We start from the raw sequence: 22,917 nt of genomic DNA on the forward strand, positions 1-22,917 counted from the left end.
ATTCCACTGCCATCTTTTTAAGGGTGGAAAGTATTAACCCCTCTCTAAAGCATTGACATTCACAATCCCATCCAAGCCTGGCTTGTTCAAATCCTCAATTTGTACTTGCAGAATATATTAATGTCAAGAAAAAAAGAAGACCAGCTGAGGTGCTACAGTATCCAATTTTTAACTTCATTGAAACAAGAGTATAAATTGTATACTCTTGCAATATAAATTGAAACTGTATTTTCTTGTGTTCAGTTGCGGTCATTACAACTCTAGTATCACTTGATTTTGAATCACACCCACAGGTTGTGTAGTTTCTCAGAATACCTAGACACCGATATGGCAGTTGCTTATCAATCTTATTTCAATATCTTGTAGCACTTGAAACAAATCCTAAATCATACCCTCATACATACTCATATTCATACCCTCCCTAGACGGACGCAGTGGCTCAGTGGCTAAGACACTGAGCTTATCAATCAGAAAGGTTGGCAGTTCGAATCCCTATTGCCGTGTAAGGGAATGAGCTCCCGTTACGTGCATGTAAAAATGCAAGTAGAAAAATAGGAACCACCTTTGGTGGGAAGGTAACAGCGTTCTGTGTGCCTTCAGTGTTTAGTCATGCCAGCTACATGACCACAGAGACGTCTTTGGACAGCGCTGGCTCTTCGTCTTTGAAATGGAGATGAGCACCGTCCCCTAGAATCAGGAACGACTAGCTCATATTTGCGAGAGGAACCTTTACCTTTACCCTCCCTACAGCTCTTTAAAAAAGATGTCAATTCCTACACGAATCTCTCTTTGAGATGTTTTCTGCAGTCAATAATTTCTGCCTTTTGCAGTTGAGACCAATCTTGTTGCTAATTCTTTTCTTTATTTTCAGTTTAGTAGATGTTGCACAATAATTGTAATAATTACATTTTTCCCCGTTTTATTTGCAAAATGTTGAGCCTCAGATGTAAAGTACTTCTGAGTGGTAGGCCAACATATTTGATTGATGAAAGATATGTGCAAATTAAATGTAAAGATACGGTGTTAAGATTAGGAAATTAAAGGGGCATATTTAAATTTCAAAACACTAAAGAAAGGTGTAGCCTGATATAGATTTAAGTGCAGGAGTTCTGTTATTTAACAGCATTAACTTGTACATGTTTGAGATCTGTATATGAATATGTAACCACAAGTACACACAAAATCCAAAAGCGGAATAAATAATGTGACTTTTATTTTCATTTTCTTTGCAATATGCAGAATGGTGGCGGAATGCAGATGTGCACTCCCGTACTGGCACTACATTTTTCCCACCACTACTTGGAATCTCTCCTCTGTTTGCCCCTCCTGCCCAAAATCATGACTCTACTGCATTCCATACAAGGACCCCAGGAAAAAATGCACGAGGAAGTTTGGAGAAAGGTAAGCTCTGAATAAGACATGCCCACAGCATCCTCTCTAGGACTGGAAGGGGTGAGTGTGTGTGCATGCATAAAAGTATAGAGATATTTTATATTTCACTTGGATTCCCAATTCAACTCAAATGTGTGCATAGATCTACAATAAATGGGAATTTTAATATTCTGAGTTTGAATACATCTTAGGAATAATCAGTTTTCATCACAGTCACAGACCAGCATTATAAATAAAAGCATTAAAAACAATCAAAATAGAAACAGACAAAAATATATATATAATTAGTGGTTAAATGACAAATAAAAGCATTAAAAACAATCAAAATAAAAGGAGACAAAATAATATATTGTAATTAGTAGTTAATTACCAGTGGGAAGTTAGTCTGCCTAATTTTCCATTCAGTATAACAAAGTTTGCCACATTCAAAGAAACTACTGTATACTGATCTGATAGGAGTAGTTGTACATAAAAGATATCAATATTTCAATATTTCCTGGTTATTTTATTAGGTGAGGTGTTACAAAGTGAGTCTGTGAATCCTTAGCAAAGGTAGAGTATAGCAGTACATGGGCTGCAGTTTCAATGACCTTGTCCACTTAGAAATAAATTTCAGCTCAGAGAAGAATAGAAAAACTGAAAAACAAGGATTTTCTTCCTCCTTGGTGAGAGGCAGTAATCTGTCCTCTTCACATAAAAAAAATTAATTATATACTTATGAATTAATGTCTACAATTATTCTTATCTATCACAGTCATTTTATTGGAATTTGTGCTATTCAAAGTGATATTTATATGGAAAATAGGGTAATTGGTTCTAGTTCAATGGAATTAAATAATTTGATATGTTTATTAATGAATATAACAGTAAAAGATTAAAAGACTACACGGTGTTTCCCCAAAAATAAGACAGGGTCTTATTTTCTTTTGACCCTCAAAATAAGCACTTAGTCTTATTTTCAGGGGAGGTCTTATTATTTTTGAGGTGCAGGAGGTGGTTAGCCAGGTGACCTCATGGCTGCTGCTGGGCTGCAATATTTTCAGGGAGGGCTTATTTTCCAGGGAGAACTTAGTTTAGCACTTGCGCTCAAAAGCCTGATTGGGCTTGTTATCCCTGGAGGTCTTATTTTCGTGGAAACAGGGTACTAAAACTTTATATATTTTTATCAAAGTCCCAGATTAGCAATAGAATGTAAAATAAAGCCAAAAGTATCTAACCATCATTCCCTTATTTTCTAGATCAGGGGTGTCAAACTCAAAGCCGGGGGCCTGGATTTGGCCCACAGGGTAGTTTAGTTTAGTTTTATTAAACTTGTATGCCGCCCTATTCCCCGAGGGGACTCAGGGCGGCTAACAAACTAAATAGGGAAAGGGGAAGTACAAAAAACAAGAAGACAAGACAAATACAAAAAACAAATTAAAAACTCGGCAACAGCCGCAACAATTCGAGTGGGGCTGGGAACTCATCAACCCCAGGCCTGCTGGAACAGCCAGGTTTTAACGGCTTTGCAGAAAGCCTGAAGGGTGGCGAGGGTCCGAATCTCCACGGGGAGATCGTTCCAGAGGGCCGGAGCAGCCATAGAGAAGGCCCTCCCCCGGGAGGTCGACAGTCGACACTGGCTAGTTGATGGAATCCGGAGGAGGCCTAATCTGTGGGATCTAATTGGTCATAGGGAGGTAATGGCAGAAGGCGGTCTCTCAGGTACTAGATCTGGCCCACAGGACCGTCCTCGAAAGAGTGAAAGACCAGCCTGTGGTGCTTCTGCCAGAGAAAACGGACTCCCAAGCACCGTTTTTGGCTGCCACAGCCTCCTGCAATCCTCTGTTAATGAAAAAGCTCTTGAACTCCGTTTTCACTGGCAGAGGGTTGCAGGAGGCTGTGGCAGCCGAAAACGTAGCTTATGAGCCTGTTTTCCCTGGCAGAGTGCTTGGGCTGCCACAGGGCCCCCGACAGGAGTGACGTCGAGCTGGCCACACCCACCTGGCCATGCCACCCTGGCCCCCTGAGTTCAAACACAACCCTGATGCGACCCAAATAGTTTGACACCCCTGATCTAGATAAATAGATCTTATAAATTTTAAACTAAATCATCAGATGAACACAGGACAAGCTGGAAGACAAAGCATACCTGCTATCATCTGTAGCCTGCTATAGTTTTTCAAAATGAACCTCTTTTTTGAGATTTCCTTGAACAGAACTTTCCTTTTTTCCATTTTGCATACACAATAATTGGTATTCAAAATCCCACTACCAAATGCACTATCATTAACCTCAACCACTTGCTTGCTAGTCTTGCCCTAATTGTATTTTGGCTTGCATTGAATGGTATGGAACAGGTACTTGGAATATATAAATTGTGCTAAGTTAAATACAGATAGTCCTTAACTTACAACAGTTCATTGAGTGACCATTCGAAGTTACAAGGGCACTGAAAAAAGTGAGTTATGACATTTTTTTTCACAGCATCCCTATGGTCACATGATTTACATTCAGATGCTTGGCAACTGACTCACATAAATGACTGTTGCAGTGTCCTGGGATCACTAATTTAACAACTGCAGTGATTCACTTAACAAATGCGGCAATAAAAGTCATAAAATGGGGCAAAACTCACTTAACAAATTTCTCACTTAGCAACATAAATTTTGGGCTCAATTGTAGTCATAAATTGAGGACTACCTGTATTGCAGCAGTGAAACTGCATTGATCATGAACTGCCAATACAGTTAATACTGGAAAAGAAACCTATACGTATATGTTTAACTACTACCAGATGGGAAGTCATGTTAGAGTTTTGCAAAAAATACAACACAAAGTCTTGTGATATTGTAAAGAGTTAATCATTTATTATCACATAAGCTTTGGTTGACCACAGTCCACTTCATCAAATGGATCTATGCCACTTTATATAATCATGTTTGTTATTCTTCTAACTACTACAAGATTCTAAACAGAACCAACTATGAATGATATACCAGAATACATCAAATGTTAACTTGAGGTTCAATTTGTTGAAATTTGCAGACTTTCTATCCTAGAGCCCTCAACCTCCAAAACTGATTGTATTTTTAGTATTAATAGTTATTGTTTTAATTTTTTATTAAATAAGAGAATATTAAATGCAAACTTATCTTCAACATTTTTTAAATTAACAATACAAAATAAATTGTATTTATATAATCTATAAATTAATATATAATTTACATATTCATATATGTGTGTGTAATAACAACAACAACAACAGCAATAATAATAATATAATCATCATCATCGCACAGTCAGCCAGATGTTCAGTCTTGGTTTGGCATTTTTGTCCACCTATCGAGTCCTTACCGAGGACCTGGGATGGGCAAATCTGGATGTTTGATGGTGTTACAGATATCGTCGCAGGATGGAAGCAATTCCAAGTAAAGCTGCCTTCTGCAATTGACTGATGGCAAATTTGTCAATGCCTAGGGTGTTCAAATGGTGCTCCAGTTATTTTAGGACTGCATCCAAGGTGCCTATTACTATTGGTACTACCCTTGCTTGCCTTTGCCATAGTCATAACAACAACAACAACAATTCTTCAATACAGGTATTCATGGCCTTAATTGTATTGAATGGTGGAAATACAATTAAGGCCATAAATACCTGGGCAATACCAGTTATAAGATACACAGCTGGTATAGTTAACTGGACACAAGCTGATTTGGACATTTTGGACCGAAAACCAGGAAACGAATGACAATGCACTACAGTTTAGATCCATGTGGTGACACTGATAGACTATACCTGCTCCAAAAATCAGGTGGCAGAGGATTATTACAAGTGAAGCAAATAGTTGAAGAAAAAAAACATGCACTGGGCGATTATTTAAAAGAAAGTCAAGAACATCTATTAATCGAAGTAAAGAACAAAAATCTACTGAAGGTCCAACAGATGAAACAGGAATACAGAAAAGAATGGAGAGTTGGCAGAACAAAGCATTGCATGGTCAATTTCTGGGAAAAATAAAAGATAAAGTGGACAGTGAAAAAACTTGGTTATGGTTAACAACAGGTACATTAAAGAAAGAAACAGAGTCACTAATCCAGGCTGCGCAAGAACAAGCTATCCGCACAAATGCCATTAAGGCCAAAATCGAAAAATCCTCTGATGATGCCAAATGCAGACTTTGCAAAGAAGCTGATGAAACTGTTGATCACATACTCAGCTGCTGTAAAAAAATCCCGCAGACTGATTATAAATTGCGGCACAATTCAGTAGCACAAATGATCCACTGGAATTTGTGCAAAAATTATAATATTAAAACAACAACAAACCTGTGGGAACATAAGCCTGAAAAGTCACTGAAAATCAGATGGTCAAGATCTTATGGGATTTTTGTATACAAATGGACAAAATACTGGCGCATAATAGACCAGACATCACACTGGTTGAGAAAAATAAGGTTACAGTCATAGACATCGCAATACCAGGTGATAGCAGGGTTGGCGAGAAGGAACATGAAAAAATCGCGAAATACCAGGATTTAAAAATCGAAATTCAACGATTATGGCACAAAGCAGCAATGGTAATTCCAGTGGTAATCGGCACACTGGGTGCTATTCCAAAAGCACTGGAATTACAATGCCTAATTACAGTTAAAAATTGACAAAATCACCATCAGTCAAATGCAAAAAGCCACATTGCTTGGATCTGCACGCATATTATGAAAATACGTTACGACCTCCTAGGCCCCTGGGTGGGGCCTGACTAGTAATCAATGCCAAATCCAGCAAAACAACTGGCTGCTGTGATACAATTCTGTTGTTGCGATAATAAAATAATAATAATAATATTCATTAAACATGAAACTCAGTCAACTGAACGTTCTAAAATGCCATTGACTGATGCTAATGGTTGATACGGGTTGCTGCCAGCATCCTAGGTATCAGCCAAGTACCTTCTTAAAATGTATGATGTTCCGAATAGCGCAGGTTTTTGCAGTTCTGCTGGTGTTATTGCAGGAAGCTGCAATTTCTTGATGTATTATTAAATATACATTTTTTTTGTTTTTCAAGGTGTTAATGGATCTGTAAATGGAAATAGTACCACTTCAGTATCAGGCATCAACACCTCTGTGTTATCTACCACCACTGCAAGTTCCGCAGGACAGGCAAAAGTTATAACCTCAGTAGGAGGAAGCCGCAAATGTAACCAGGAACAAAATAAAAACCAGGTTCTGGATGCAAGAGCTGTCAAGATTAAAGACAAGGTAAAAACAGTGAAAAATAAACAGGTTAAATTTTCACATAAGATGTAGTCACTTGAATTGTAAGGGAAAATCCTTATATAAATGCCTACCTTTGTGGGCTATAACTGGTGTGTATGTTTGCTGTTGTGATGGTTATTCCCATGGGGCCATGAGGGTTGATGCACTCTTAGGATGGAGATATTTCATGGGGGTAACTTGTTGCTTGTGATACAGTATCTTTGATACATAAAATTAGAAAAGGATCAGGTCTGAAATATGTATTATGAACAGTACTCTTAGACCTCACCAAGGAGCAGTTTTAATTATCCCATCATTTTCCTTGAAAGATGAAGGCGACGTTGACGTTGAGAAGAACCATTCATTGAGGGAAAACATGGAATAGCTAAAGTCATTCTGTATAAGTCAAGCGTTTGCCCTTCAGAAATGCTGAGTATGGGTATGGGGCTTGGGATAGGTGTTGTGTAGGGAATAAGTTTGGTTTGAGAGCCTGCAAGCTGAAAGGCTGGTCTGGTAGGGCAGGGATAAGCTTATGGGCTGCAGCTTCACTGATGCTATATTACAGAACCAGTATTGCAATATCTTTATGATGGAAAATTATAATAGCATAGGAATAACATAGTATAAAATAGAATAATATAGTAACTAATTTGAGTAGTAGAGAAGCCTAGACAATGGGGGAAGGAGAGAAAAATAGAAAGACAAAGTTTTGGTAACAATGATGAAATTCTGTGTATGCTTACTTGGGAATGTATTATACTAAATATATTCTACTGAATATAATAGCTTTTGACTCTCAGACAGAAGCAACTAATGATAGATGATTGCTCAAATAAATAAGCCCTATGCCATACAGGGCTCTCTAGGTCAGAGGTGTCAAACTCATGTTGTCACTTGATGTATCATGACTTCCTCCCCCCTTTGCTAAACCAGGCATGGGTGTGGTCAGCACGTGACGTATGTGGCCTGTGGGCCCCGAGTTTGGCAGCCCTGCTCTAGGTGATAACCAGCACCCTGAATTGCATTTGGAAACCAATTGGTAATCATTTCCACTTGTAGAGCAGTTGAGTCATATGGGCATAATACGCAACACTTCCCATGCTCTAGCTTCCAAACTGATCTCAAGGGTAGCACCATCTATAGCGCATGACAGCAAATCATTTGTGAGATAACTAGGGCATGAGTGACTCTCTGAAGGACTTCCCTGTACATGAAAGGGGGCAACTGGCACACTAGGTGTACCTGTGCAAAGGCCAACCTGGCCACAGCTATCACCTGCTGTTTAAGCAGGAGTTGTGATTGTGGATATGTATTCTACCCATGTTGTACTAAAGATCAATGTGTATATTCCCACCAACATCTGATAATATTAAATAAGTGTTGTATTTCAATGGTGTGTATGTCTGTATTTAATGTTTGTGTGGCGTGGAGTGTTTATGAGCTAGCAAACAGTTCACATTTGGAAGCTGGTCTCTCTGCCATGGCATTATGCCTAACTTTTTCCCCTCTTTTCATGCAATAGCACACATAAGAGCAATTATAGTACATAAAAGCATGTGCTTTTCAGTAAGAAGAAATAGTTTGTTCTTGCCAGATTGTCTAATGTGGTAGATATTACAGCAATTATTGGATGGGTAGGTGGGGTGATATAAAAACATGGCTGTTGCATATCTCCGCTCTGTACGAACATAATTTCCTAAATTTAATGTGCAGTCTATTTTGGAGCAACTGATTGAATAATTTCTCTGAACAAAGATCCTATTTTCCAAATTAAACTTTGCCAACATGGTTCCCTTGATATATGTCCCAGCACAACTAGAAGATACCAGATTCAGATCAGCAGGCCTGTCAGCTGGCCAGCATTTCATATCACATTTTGCAGCCTTCATTTTGTTAGCTTTATTGCAGTGTGATAGAATGGTTAAGTCTAAGGCTGAGGAAGTAAAGGTTCAAATCCTTACCTTATTGGCTATCTTTGGGCTAGTAACTCTCTTTTAGCCCAGTTTTTCTCACAGAGTTGCTGTGAGAAAAACAATGGAGGGAAGGTTATATATGCTGCTTTTAGGTCCTGGAATAGTGATATTATAAATTCAACAAGTGCATAGAATTAGATATCTGTTTTGCAGATGGGCAGCTGAAGATAACAAATTTCCCAGAATGTGGAACCAAATCAGTTATCTATGTGCAAACCCAACTGATTCCTGAAATTCATGTGAGCTGTTTGTGAGATAAATCTCTGTGTTATTGCTACAGGAGTAAGAGCTTAATGTTTCCCATAATAAAAATTTTCAACACTCAACCTTCATTCCTAGAAACCCAGAAAGAAAGCAGTGGATAGTTCCAGCAACAGTGAAAGTGATTCTGGCTCCTCCTCAGACACCTCTAGCGAAGGCATCAGTAGCAGCGACTCAGATGACTTGGAAGAAGAGGAAGAGGAAGAAGAGGAGGAAGAAGAAGATGATCAAAGTGTTGAAGAAAGTGAAGATGATGATTCAGATTCTGAGAATGAAACACAGCCAAAAAATAAGAACAAGGTGTGCTCATATCACAACTGCTAGATTTTTTTTTTAACAGGGCACGTTTTCAATTTATGGGACTCTGCATTGTGAGGTTGCATTGGGTATCATAAATTAATTATTAAATGTTCTCCCTTTCAAACTTCTCAACATGTTTGGAACAACAAGAGCAGGATTTAAGTCTGATGCTTTTCTATCTTGATGTATTAACTTTTTGGGTTGCGTGGGAATCAAAATCACAAAGTCTGCATTAAACCACACAAGTATTCACAGAAACAGCCAGCTGTTCTCAAACTTGTTCTATATTTTAAAAACTGACTGAAACCACCAAACCAATGTAATGAGCAAAGGTTATAGGGTTTTCCTGGTCTCTAATAATTTACTTGTGTTTATTATTCTGCAAGTCTCAGTCTAAAATGCATTTTAGATGGAACAGCACATTTAAAAAAGGAGGAGGCACAGCCTAGTCTAGTCCTTCTATTCTTGGAAGAAATCCCCTTGGATTTCAGTAAAATATGCCCTCTGTTTAGGATAAAAAAGATAAGTGCTTTAAATTAGCTGGACAAAATACAGGTTTATATTTTTCTAAAATGGGAACTCTAGGTTGTAAACTGAGGCCCGTGGATATCAAGCCAATGAAATACTCTGTGTCGCAAAGGTTTGGGTGTCCTGAGTGTTGCCATGACTACTGAATTCTGTTTACAGCTCCTCTTTTCCTTGCAGAGCAGTTAACACTGTCCAGTAACCAGAATGTAATCTTTAATGTTCCGTTAAGTTAATCGTGTGACATACATTCAAAAATAACTGATTTTTCCATAGTATTTTTTCACTACCCTCGAAACTGTAACTTGATGTAGTAAAAGGACTTTGCGGGAAATAAGCCAGAGAAGATATATTGTAAGGTTATTTTATGTTTTTTACTAGGTAAAGTAGTTAGGAGTGGATGGGTGTGTCTGCCTGCCTGTTGTGGGTGTGTGCTAGTGACAATCAAGTATGTCATTATGCTATTTGGATGAAATAGTACTGGTAATTTAATTGTTATTTCGTTATTAATGATCTTTTGGGTTTTATTTAAAAACTACTTGTTATCTGTAGGCCTGTAAGGGTATAGTATTATTTTATTTTATTATTTTTCAAAATCGCTTGTGATCACAGGAAGATACCCCTTTTGTGGCCAGGACCTCACAATTCCTTTTGTCTTGGCATTAAAAAGGGCTTGGGGTCAAAGGCAGTTCAAGCCTATCTTATTTTTGGTGGCTTATCTTTCAAGCATCCCTATAGTATTCTCCATCAAACTATTTTTCCATATTTACAGGTGCTAATGCATAGCGGACCAGACATGAAAGGAGATGGACAGAAATCCCAGGAAATGTCCCAGGAAAAGAGACCACACCAGCCAATACCTCTTGCGTCTGATAGCCAGACTCACTCATCATTCCAGGCCCAGCAGAAGCAGCCTCAGGTTTTGTCACAGCAACTTCCCTTTATTTTCCAAAGCTCTCAGGCAAAGGTGGAATCTGTGAACAAACACACAAGTGTAATACAGTCTACTGGATTGGTGCCCAATGTGAACCCTTTGTCTTTGGTAAATCAAGCCAAAAAGGAAACTTTCTTAAAACTTATAGTTCCTTCTCCTGATCTACTCAAGACAGGGAATAAAAATACCTCTGAGAAGCTAGCGCATTGACCATTGATGTCAGATCAAACGGGTGAGACGAAGTTCCCTTTTATCTGAACGTTTTGAAAAGTGGGGAAGCGGGGGTTCTGTTTGTGCACCCGTATATGTTAATTTTTACTTTGTTTAAATTATCTTACGTGTCTGGAAGAATGATAACTATGAAACTGTCAGTACAATTATATATTATAAAATGGTTTAATATGGTTACATTATTTTGACTTGGGCGGGGGGGGGGGGAGAGAATAGAAATCGATAAAAGAGGAGCCCTCGGCACAAATTGCCAGCTTTCAGCCTAACCTGTCAGATTACATTTTGGATTATTGAAAAGACAAATGGACAGGATGGGAAGAGCCATGTACCCCAGGCCCCTGCTTGGGACAGGATATCAATGAAATAAATACACTGAATCCCGATTTAGAGGATTTGCTGAATAACAGTTTTCCTTTGACAGAAGAACATGTTCTTTCTTCGCTTTCTCCTCCAGGCAGTTAACATACATGGAATGCTCTGCATTAATGCTGATCATGCAGTTGTACATTTAAAAAATATCTCATCCTCTACTTTACAGAGAAAGATTGCACTGAAATCTGGACTCCCTTCCCTCCAGGCTTTCATGCCAATGCTTTAAAATAATGAATATATAAATGATGAAAGAGATACTGTATAGTGGTAGCAGCCTTGTACCTCCTCTGTAGAATGGAAGGCAGAGCCTGGGCAAATGAATAAGTCTTGTATGAATCTTAATAGGACTGTACTCCTCTGATAGATGCTCCAGATACAAGTGAAGTGTAGCTGTGGCTGTGGCTGGGGTTGGAGTGGGGGCTGGGGAGACTGGAGCTGAGGCTGGGCAGGGAGCTAAGAAGGAAACAATTGATTAATTCTATTGAGATAATGCCAATGGGATTTAGGAGTTGCTATTCTCACAGTGCATAAAATGAACTTATGATGGACTGTTCTACTGCATTATATGTGGACACCTGAAGTCATGAAAGTGGGGTACCCAGGGGTGAAATTCATCAGGTCCTGACAGGTCTGGAGAACCGGTAGCAGAAATTTTGAGTAGTTCGGAGAACCAGCAAATGCCACCTCTGGCTGGCCCCAGATGGGGAGGGAATGGAGATTTTGCAGTATCCTTCCCCTGCCACACCCACCAAGCCACACCCACAGAACTTCTACTGAAGGCATAGAGGATGCGTTCATAAAATACTTATTTCAAAAGCAATACAGTTTATAAAATCATGGTTTTTTTTGAGAAAGGTATCGTCTTTTTAACAAGTCCGAACTTTTAAAATACAGTTGAGCACGATGCCACCAAATGTTCAATGGAATATGTTTCAGCTTTCAAATAGTTAAAAGGCAAAACAAAATGTATTGCTCTGTTGGCATGATATAAAGTTTTGTGCTTTGTTATAAAGAAGAGGGAGTCAAACTATTCTCCAAGGCACCTGAGGGTAGAACAAGAAGCAATGGGTGGAAACTAATCAAGGAGAGAAGCAACTTAGAACTGAGGATAAATTTCCTGACAGTTAGAACAATTAATCAGTGGAACAACTTGCCTCCAGAAGTTGTGAATGCCCCAACACTGGAAGTCTTTAAGAAGATGGTGGATAGCCATTTGTCTGAAACGGTATAAGGTTTCCTGCCTAGACAGGGGGTTGGACTAGAAGACCTTCAAGGTCCCTTCCAACTCTGCTATTGTATTGTATTGTATAAATCCTGGATTTTATGGAAATCCAGAATGGGATTTTGACATCCAATGATTGTTAAAGACAGAAATGAAGTCATGATGCTAGCTACCTAAATATTTCTGGTGTTGCACTTGAATTAAATAGAAAAGGTTAATTTTGAACCACAGATGCTTTCAAATAAGGCCTTATCGTGCTGTCATATTCACAAACAGAAATTTCATATCCTTTTTTCTTCATCTTCTAACCTTTCTGGATTTTCTAAAGTGGGGGGAGGTCTATTAAGAATCCATTAAAGAGGAAAACCTCTTGGATATTGTTTAAAAAAACCTCAAGAAGCTTTCCATTTAGAAGTGATGAAGGATGGTTCAGAAAAATGGATATGAATAGGCTTAGTACCACGTCTGGCCTTATCGTATAGTAGCTTTATTCTCCAACAAGATAATGGGCCCCACAAATATAATCTTACAGTGATGCGGGGTGTGTGGAAACCAGCTGAGTCTATTGGCAATATAAAATGACTGTAAGTATGGTATAATCTTTCATTAGTCCTCAAGATGCTTTCCTGTTATTCCTTCTTTTGGGAAAAGTTCAGAGATTATGCAGCAATTAATATGTGAATTTTTTGGGTTTTTTTTTTTTTTACCAAACTGGTTTGAATAGATAAATAGCACATATTATTACATTTCATCTCTGCGCTGTCCCTTTCACACTTTTTGTAAGGGCTGTAGTCAATAATATACCTCAGACCTGCAGCAGATAAAAAGCAATGAAAGGATTGCTTGTACTTTTTCTCATTGTGCTTCCACATCTTGTCCAAAGTGCTGTGTGGGAATGCATATCCCTTTCTTTTGATGGGACCCAGAAGCCTGCCAAGTGGAGGTATAGGTCACTTACACTTTTTTCATGCTGCTTTCTTGTACATACAAAGCAACTCGGATATGTGAACCAAGTGCCTATTGAAAAAGAGGTCGCACAAAAGTACTAACCTCAGAATTTTAAGCACAGTACAAGACATCCTTTTAAACTGACCTTCATGCTTGGTTTCTGCAAAGGAAGAATTGGTCATCCTTTATTTTCCATCATGTTTTATTTTCCATCATGTTGTCTCATACTACAAATAATTCTTAAATATAGGGATCTGTTGTTGTTATTTAAAAGTGCAAAACTTTCAGAGATATTGAACTGCTTTCAGACAACAACTACAGTTGTTGGAACTTGTATATAAAATTGGCGGGTGACAATTTTATATGCATAATCTTAAAATTATTTTATTGTTTTGTTTTAGCAGCTGTGATCTTACTGGTATTAAAACTAGATCAAAGTTTATTCACAGTATAATTGTATCAATTGGCTGCTTCACAATTGTGTTTCATGATTAAAAGTAGAGACTTGAGCAATTGTATATATTAAATACTTTTAAAGTAGCAAGAAATTAAACAGGTTTCTCTGTATTTTTCCCCAGAGATTCTGGATCCCATTATGTAGTGTCAGTTCACATTTTTTTGGATTTTCAGTTTATATTCATGGAGTGTTTTAGAGTCCTGTTTTGTTTTGTTTTTGTTTTGTTGCTACAAATGTTACATAAAGATATTTTAACGTCAGTATTTTTTTTAAATTGCCTATGGATTTTTAAATTTTCCATTTACATATAATTCTGAACAAAAGTGAACTTAAGGAAAAGAAATGAGGAAGATGTTTTAAACACAATGAAAACAATTAAACACAGTTACAAAGTTCCATACAAGGATCTGAAGTGTAAAGTAAGAAAAAGTTGCTTAGTAGAATAACAAAGGAAAGAAACTAGATAATGAAAAAGTGCATGTAAGAAAACTATTTCTGCAAAAATGAGAGTGAGAGGAAGATGTTGTATAATCTAGTTAAAGAGAATAACACAGCTGGAAAGAATATAATCAAATATGGCCAGGAAGATTAAATGAAACAAAGAAAATGCAGTGGAATTTTAATGGAAATAAAACACTTTTTTGAGGAGGGGGGAAATTGGATGGGAGTGGCTAAGGGTGCCTCCAATAGAGAGAATGGAATTAGAAATAAAAATTAAGAACTTAGTATGAAATTGAAGTGAGGGAATGCTTAAAGGACTATTTTAAATATTTGAATGATACTAACATGTATAAGTAAGGACTTGAAATAACTACCATAAATGTTAATGTCCAAGAAAGAAAAAAACTGATAAAAAGGATTTCATACATGCTAAAAGGAAAGTGAGGGTGGAAGCTCATTCCAGTCATGTGATCTTTTGCTTAGTGTCTAGGGTGCTTAGCAATGGAGTTACCAGGCTCAATTGTACTACTGCTACTACCTGTAGCAGAAGAAATGTTAAAATATAGAGGCTATGTTTGTTTAATGTGTGCAATCAAAAGGCTGCATGACTTCTGAAAAATGCTATTTTTATTCCCCATGCAAAGATACCGTGTTTCCCCCAAAATAACTGCTTGGCCTTATTTTCAGGGAGGTCTTTTTATTTTTGAAGTGCAGGGGGCGACGAGCATGGTCACTTCATGGCTGCTGCTGCTGCTGTGTAGCAATATTTTAGGGGAGGGCTTATTTTGAGCGGAGGGCTTATTTTAGCACATGCGCTCAAAAGCCCGATTGGGCCTCCTGGGAGGTCTTATTTTCAGGGAAACAGGGTAGAAGTAACAAGAATGAATGTAAAACTAAAGGGTATTTAGTAGGTTAAATGACCATGAGATGATTCTCAGCAGAATTCTGATTGACAGAATATAAGATATGACATTGAGTAACATTTCAAAAGTGAAGTGTGGCTTTATGTCAAGCAATGAGTGTGCAGACTAGATTTTTCTTTCTTTCTGCTTCTTGATAAGCACTGTAAGATTATTAAAGTTTATTACATTCTTGTTGGTTTAGAAAAAGTGTACACTAAAATGAATAATTGGAATTTTGGAAAGTTTGACATGACTATGGAGTTTAACGTTGGTTGTTGAATGCAGTAAAGCAATATATGATAGCAGTAAAGCATGTTTAGGCAGTTCTTGATTTATGACGTAATTGAGTCTGGGAATTACGGTCACAAATCTTGATGATGGTAAAGTGGGTCTTCACAGGACTATGAGTTTTTGCAATGGTTGTTAAGCAAACATTGTAAAGTGAACACCACAGCCTTAAAGTGAACACCACAGTCTTTAAGTGAACCCTTTTGTTTGCTATGGGCATTATTTGATGGAAACAGGAAATAAATGCTGGTTTCTGGCAAAAATGTCATAAATCGCAGTACTCAGCGTCACAGTATGGGGACACTGTAAACAGCCATAAATGCATAACAGTTGCCAAACGCCCAAACACCCAGAATGTGGTCATGTAACTGAGGTTGCAGTGTCTTGACTTATGTCCGCAACAATTTAAGACCAAAATTCCAGGCTCTATCGTGGTCATAAGTTGAGGGGTACCTGTACCTTATTAATAGTACTTTATTATTAACTAACATTGCATTATACCTATCTGTTAAAAATTATGATATTTCATTTCAAAATCATCTTTCTCCTCATACATTAAACACTTTGTATGTAATGGCAGTTTCTTCAGGTAAATGGATTAGGCATTCCAATTTCTCTTCTTCCATACCAGATCTTAGTGGATATTATCATGACTCTGTAATAATGCAAGTAGATACATGTAATTACTTATCCAGCCATACTGTTGAGATATCTGTTAATTCTGTCTTGAATACATATAGAATTACAGACAATATATTCATCTACTTTCTGTTGCTAAAGTAACCCCAGCATGTAACAAGGTTTATCTTATTTAATAATTTAGGGGGTGCAATGGCTAAGCGGTTAAAGATTTTGAGCTTGTTAGCTGGAAAGCTGACAGCCCAGGTTCAAGACCTGAGCAGTGCATGATGGGGTGAGCTCCCATTACTTGCCTCAGCTCCAGGCCACCAAGTTACTATCAGTTCGGCCGAACCAGTCCGAACCAGTAGGAATCCACCTCCGGTTGGCTCCCTTGGCTAAGAAAAGGAGATGAGCCTCTAGAATAGGATATGACTGGAAGGGGAAACCTTTACTTTTACTTTTTTTTTAATAATATAATTTTGATTAACCATTTTTCTTCTTTATGAACTGTAATTCAATTTATTTGATTCTGCAGCTTGTTATCAGAATGTTAAAAGCAGCATTCCAAGATCAGCTAGGTCTAGCTCAGTATTTTGTTTCTACACTTTAGCAATAGATACTTCATTAATTGGGTATCTCCTGGTCCTGTCCCATTTAACTAGTGATGGATGGATGGAAGGAAGGAAGAAAAGAAAGAAGGAAGGAAAGAGAGAGAGAGAGAAAGAAGAAAGAAATATTTATATGTCCACCCACACACTTCCCATTACATTTGGTGATATTTATTATGCTTTTGTGTTTCTGCAGGAACAGTACAAACAAACATTCCCAGCACAATTCAAGAAACAGCACGAATCATCCAAGAGCCTAAAGAAGATTATCACAGCATTATCAAATCCAAAGCCAACCAGTTCATCACCAGCTCATCAAAAACACACCTCTTTAGAAAACAACCATTCAAATCCTTTCTTGACCAATGCACTTTTAGGTAATCATCAACCTAATGGAGTAATTCAGAGCGTCATTCAAGAGGCTCCTCTAGCACTTACCACCAAATCCAAATCTCAACCCAAGGTGAACGAAACATATCTACTTCCAGCAGCGTAACCTTTTCCTCACCAGTAAATTTAACCACATGTGGGAAAAAGACACCAAGCAACCGGACACCTATTATGTCTTCTACCTCTCCTGTATTACCTGGCCCAGCAAAGGAAAAGGCAGTCAGCAATAATACAGTAACAGCAGTAAAAACACAACACAGTCATTCTTCGGCAAAATCATTAGTTGAACAATTCAGAGGAACAGATTCAGATGTTCTAAGCAGTAAAGATTCTGAAGATTCGAATGATGATGACGAAGATGACGAGGATGATGATGATGAAGAAGAAGATGAGGATGATGAAGATGAAGATTCTGATGATAGTCAATCAGGTTTATTTCCTTTAAAGAATCTGTGTAAAATGCATTCTTGCGTCTTTCTAAAACTCATATTTCTGTGCTGCAAGTGTCTTGAATTTATGCTGAGGCTTTTGGTTCTATAGTAGTTTCTGTATGAAATGCTGATATTTCAGATAAGTATTATAGAGATAAACTAATCCTAATGCAGCATAATTCCTAACTCATTTAAACTAGTGGTGATGGGACTGCTGCCATGCTTTTATTGCAATTGCTTTTAGATCACAGTAGGCCAGCAACACTTCAGATGTTGTTGAATTATAACTCCCAACATATTTCTCTATTGGCTAAACTTCCTAGCGATACTGAGAATTGCAGAACAGCAAAATCTGGAGTGTCACAGGTTGTACATTCCACTGCCAATTTTTATTCTTTCAGGAGGTTGACAGTAATTATGAAATAACTGTTTGATCTGGTCATACAATGAGAAAGAAATTTTGAGTTTAGGGAGATATGTTTCTCGAATAAAGGTTTGCTAAAGGAGAGGGAGGAGAATAAGGAATAGCTGATGGCCTAGTTTAAATATTTTATTTAAGTCTCTATAAAAATACCTGGAAATGAGCCAGTTGGATTCAGAAGGAGATTGTGTGTGTGTGTGTGTGTGTACCTCTACACATGTGTAAAATATACACATACACACAGATACATATACATGGGCACAACGAAGCTATGCTGCCCATTTGCATGATAGTTGTAATCAATGCATATCTAATTACCTTCTACACACATGCTTACTGGGGTAAGGTTTAAATACTAGTTAAATTACATAGCTACTGGATAGTTCTTCATATGAAGAAACTGTCAACTTTCTGATTAAATGTAGGCTAGAAACCAGCATTTTACTTAACTGAAAATTATGAGAGCTATGATATTTTTCAAGTTCAGCTTCGGAATTAATATCAGTGTCTACAAGAGGTTTTGTATACCATTAAAACTTACGCAGACCTGCATCCTTCTCTTTGTGTATTACAAAGCGAATAGTAACCAATCAATAGTTCTGGTGATGAAAGAAAGGCTCAAGAAGCATCTGCTTTAGACTGCTTTCTTGGAGTAGTATTTGATAGACACAACCTATAATCCATGGGCTGCATTTTTTCTTGTGAAGGCATGAACAGTAGATGTGAAAGCCTTATGGGTATATGATCATATTCCCAATACAGAGGGTGTGTGTCCGTGTGTGTGTTCGTGTGTGTGTTAATCTAGTACTGCTAATGGGTGGATACATACTTGGATTTCTTGGGTCCTACTTACTTATTTTTTTCCTCAATATTCCAGTGAATGCTGGAATAAGGCGCCATTTGTTTTATGTAATTCACGGTTCTCTCTATTTTCTCAAAGAATCCGATACTAATTCAGAAGGGTCTGACACGGAAGGGTCTGAAGATGATGAGGAAGAAGATGATAAAGATCCAGATGAGTCAGAGTCTGATACTGAGGGAGAAAAATCTACCATAAAATTGAGCAAAACCCCTTCTTCCACTAAAAGCTCTTCTATCAATCTTGCCACTTGTTCGACACCACTTAATCTCCAAGTAGCAAAGACACCCAGTTCTGCTCCAGCTGCATTATGCCCTGAGTCCCCCTCACCAGTATTTGTAGGAACGCCATCATCTGGACTTGCTTCAAGCACCCATTGTGGTACAGCATTTATTTATTATTTCTAAAAGACTATTGTATGATCTTTGCTTGAAATCAAAAAGGTGATGAACTTCCAGTAGGCCGGTTTTCACCCTCCCTGAGCCTCCGTGTGTGCTTTGCACTTACCTGCATCTAAAACGATGGGAGGGTCGGGGTGGGATGGACGGGGCCAGCCAGGAGTAGGATTTGGGGGTTCTCCAAACTTAATCTTAGCTAGAGGTTCTCCCGAACCCCTGCGAACCCCCAGCAGCCCATCCCTGGTTCTATCCATTAGTTGAGTATTATCCATGGTCTATGCAGAATCATATTTTTTCCAAAATTTGTAAGACTCATAGGTGAGATTTATCAAAAATATATAAGTTCTACTGACTCAAGATAAAATAGGTGCATAATAGATTAAAAAACCATTCATTATGTCTGTTTTATGTTACTGGTTTCAACAAGACTACCTGGAGATAGTTGTGTTCAACTGTTCATTTCTTAATTCAGACTAATCATACTATCAAAGAACATTGTTCCTAATCTAATAAGACAAGCCTGCTGTTTCCATTTATAGGTATTAAAATTATAGTTCTCATTTTAATAAGATTTAAAAACTTAATTGAAGTTTAATCCTGCCTTCCAGCTAGCTAAATGCCCAGACACTTCTCTTATATCCAGGTTTCAACTCCATATATAGGTTGTCCTTCACATGGGATTACAATTGTGACCAGAATTTTTGTAGCTAAACAAAGCAATTGCTAGGTGGGCTGTCCTTAATTTTGCAACCTTTTTTTGCCATGGTTGTTAAATGAACATGCAGTCATTAACAAATCCAGCTTTCACCACTGACTGATGACGTCGCAAATGGCAATCTTGTGACCCAGGACACTGGAATCGTAGTAAATATATGCTGGTTGTCAAGGACTTGAATTTTGATCACATGACCATGGGAATGCTGACAGTTGTAAGGATGGGGACTGGTGATAAATCATTTATTTTAGTGCTGTTGTAACTTTGAACAATTGTTAATCAAATGATTGTAAATCAAGGACTACCGTAATCTCATTCCTTATCATTTGTCAGCAAATAACTGTTTTAGCATACTGCATGCTGTATAAATCTTTCATCTAGTAGTGCTACTCCTATCACATTGCAAAGGAGAAGATTTTTTGTTAAGTGGGTATAATTTTTGGTTTATTTTTAGGTAAAAACAACAAAATGGAGAGCCTGCCAGGCTCAATATGAATTGCATGAATTGTTGCATATAAGGAAAAGATTAGAACAAATGTGTATTTAACTTAGTATTCTATGGTTGATTAGATGATTCTAGCAGTGGTGGGTTGCTAGCCAGTTTACTACTGGTTTGCTCATGTGCGTGCAACACTTCTGCGTATGAGCCTCCTGCCGCCGCCACTACCAGTTCGGCTGAACCAGGCCAAACCAGGAGCAAACCACCTCTGGATTCTAGGAAGCCCACAATCAGTAACTCTCATTTACTCATTTTCCTCCAGCGACTTAGAGTTAACAGGCTTAAAGTTTTTACTAATGGGGATAATCTAGTACTAGTATCCATTTATAGCCTTATTCTCCATGAATTGTCTAATCCCCTTTTAAAGCCATCCAAACTGGTGGACTTCACAGAGGAATCTGTCATACCATGTTAGATTACCAATATTTCCATGATTTCAGAAATCATTTTCTCCCAGCCATATTTAGAGATGCAGGGAAATGAGCAGGGACCTTCAGCATGCAAAGCTGGCATTCTACCACTAAAATGAGGACTTAGGCCATATCTGCTTGCAAAAACATATTTTAATAACTTTGCACCATATTTTTTCTAATGAATATCCAATTTAGCAATTAGTTGTCAGTACTTTCTCCTAGGAATGAAAAAATGGCATAGAGATCTATCAGAAGAAGAAGAAAAGGCTGTTAAAAGCCTGAGGTGTAGGCCTCTGAAATATTCATTTTTCATGAAAGTAAGCTGAATAAGTTACTTCATGACACAGCAGCAACGCAAATTTGACTTAGTTCTGGAGTTCACATGGATTTACACATTATTGGGAGATAATGTCCTTCACTTCCATTCAGCTGAATTATATGGTTTAATATTGTGATCAGTAAATCAGTAAACCTCGATTCCTACTGATTTTATAGGATATGTTACAGTAGCAAGTGAAAATGATCAGCTTCTAATTTCTGTTTGCCAACTAGTTTTAATTTCTGTATGTTTCATTATAAATTGACTTTTTGAATTCTATTTAAGGTTCTTCAAAAAGGCGACGAGTGACAGATGAACGGGAATTGCGCATTCCTCTGGAGTATGGGTATGTACAATAAATTTGAAATTAATTTTTTGCAGCCTTTATTTGTTGTGTGTTCTTACCCATTCTGAGAGGAAATTATTTTAAGATGTCAGTCTGAGTTTAGGATTGATGGAAGAGGAGTAAAATATTGATTTGTGCTATATCTTGTTAGATTTTTTAAAATCTTGAAAAAGTAGTGTTACGATTGTCAACCCTGAAGATAGAATTCTAAGTTGCTGTTGCCAAAGGCTTATATCTGCAATCTAATATTAAACAGGAATTTATATGTGGGACATCATTTAGCTTCATTCGAACCTTAGATCTCCTCTCAATATCAATTTTGCTAGTTTACTAAGGCTAGATTCACTTTGGAAATCTGAATAGAACGAAATGATTTAAAACTGCTTAGGGGTCCATTTGAAGATGGAGACCTGAGAAGCTACCAGCTCCATTCATATTCTCTTTTATTCTGCCTCATAGGGAGAACATAATGTTTTAATAGGTAATAAACCTCTGAGGTTCTTTATTAAACTAAATCCAGTTCTCCAAAAACATACAATAATGTTTTGAATGTGTTGTGACAAAATAGATCTGCTTACAAGTAACCAAAGAACAATACATTTCATAGGAAACTTTAAACCTTTTATACAGTTAATCCTTAACTTATGACCATATGTTTAGTGATGGTTTGAAGTTATAACAGTGCTGAAAAGTGACTTACAATCTATCCTTGAAGTTATGACCATTGTACCATGGCTACGGTCATGTGATTGCAATTTAGGTGCTTGGCAACAGGCTCATATTTACAACAGTTGCATCATATTGGAGTTACATGATCACAATTTGCAACTTTCCCAGCTGGCTTGCAACAAGCAAAGTCAATAGAGGAAGCCATATTTGCTTAACGACTGCATGATTCGCTTAACAACCATGAGATTCAGTTAACAATGGCAGTAAAATGGTCATAAAATTGGGTCCAGTCACTCAATGACTTGCTTTAATGAACACATTGCTTAGTGACTGAAATTCTGGTCCCAGTTTTAGTCATAGATCAAGAACTACCTTAACTTACTACACAAATTTATACATTGAACTTTTTCCGTATATTTTTCTAAACAAATACACCATGTTTGAAATATGTCCAGGCAAACGGAATACAAAATAATAGAGTTGGAAGTGTCCTTGAAGGGCCTTTGTCCTTCAATCTGACTAGGACCTTCCTAGTTAAATTGTCAAAATATATTACAATCCTGCTGGAGAGTAGAACATCCTTAATTTTTCAAGGTTCCATTTTTCAGACATTCTAACTAGTTTGCAAGGGACACCATGCCTCAGTAGCTAAGACGCTGAGCTTGTCGATCAGAAAGGTTGGCAGTTCAGTGCTTCAAATCCCTAGCACCGTGTGACGGAGTGAGCTCCTATTACTTGCCCCAGCT

General features: G+C 37.7%; 1 protein-coding gene across 1 annotated transcript in view; it reads left to right on the forward strand.

Moving 5' to 3' along the window:
• Positions 1–22,917, forward strand: part of BAZ2B (bromodomain adjacent to zinc finger domain 2B) — a 143,992-nt gene that overhangs the window by 55,831 nt on the left and 65,244 nt on the right. Inside the window, 9 exon segments of the mRNA XM_032210955.1 lie at positions 1,240–1,401; positions 6,438–6,631; positions 8,941–9,162; positions 10,460–10,817; positions 10,820–10,863; positions 16,908–17,178; positions 17,181–17,531; positions 18,894–19,193; positions 21,442–21,502. Coding sequence (XP_032066846.1) covers positions 1,240–1,401; positions 6,438–6,631; positions 8,941–9,162; positions 10,460–10,817; positions 10,820–10,863; positions 16,908–17,178; positions 17,181–17,531; positions 18,894–19,193; positions 21,442–21,502 — 1,963 coding nt within the window.

Source organism: Thamnophis elegans, chromosome 1 (assembly GCF_009769535.1).
Source record: "Thamnophis elegans isolate rThaEle1 chromosome 1, rThaEle1.pri, whole genome shotgun sequence".
In the NCBI taxonomy this organism is placed as follows: Eukaryota; Metazoa; Chordata; class Lepidosauria; order Squamata; family Colubridae; genus Thamnophis; species Thamnophis elegans.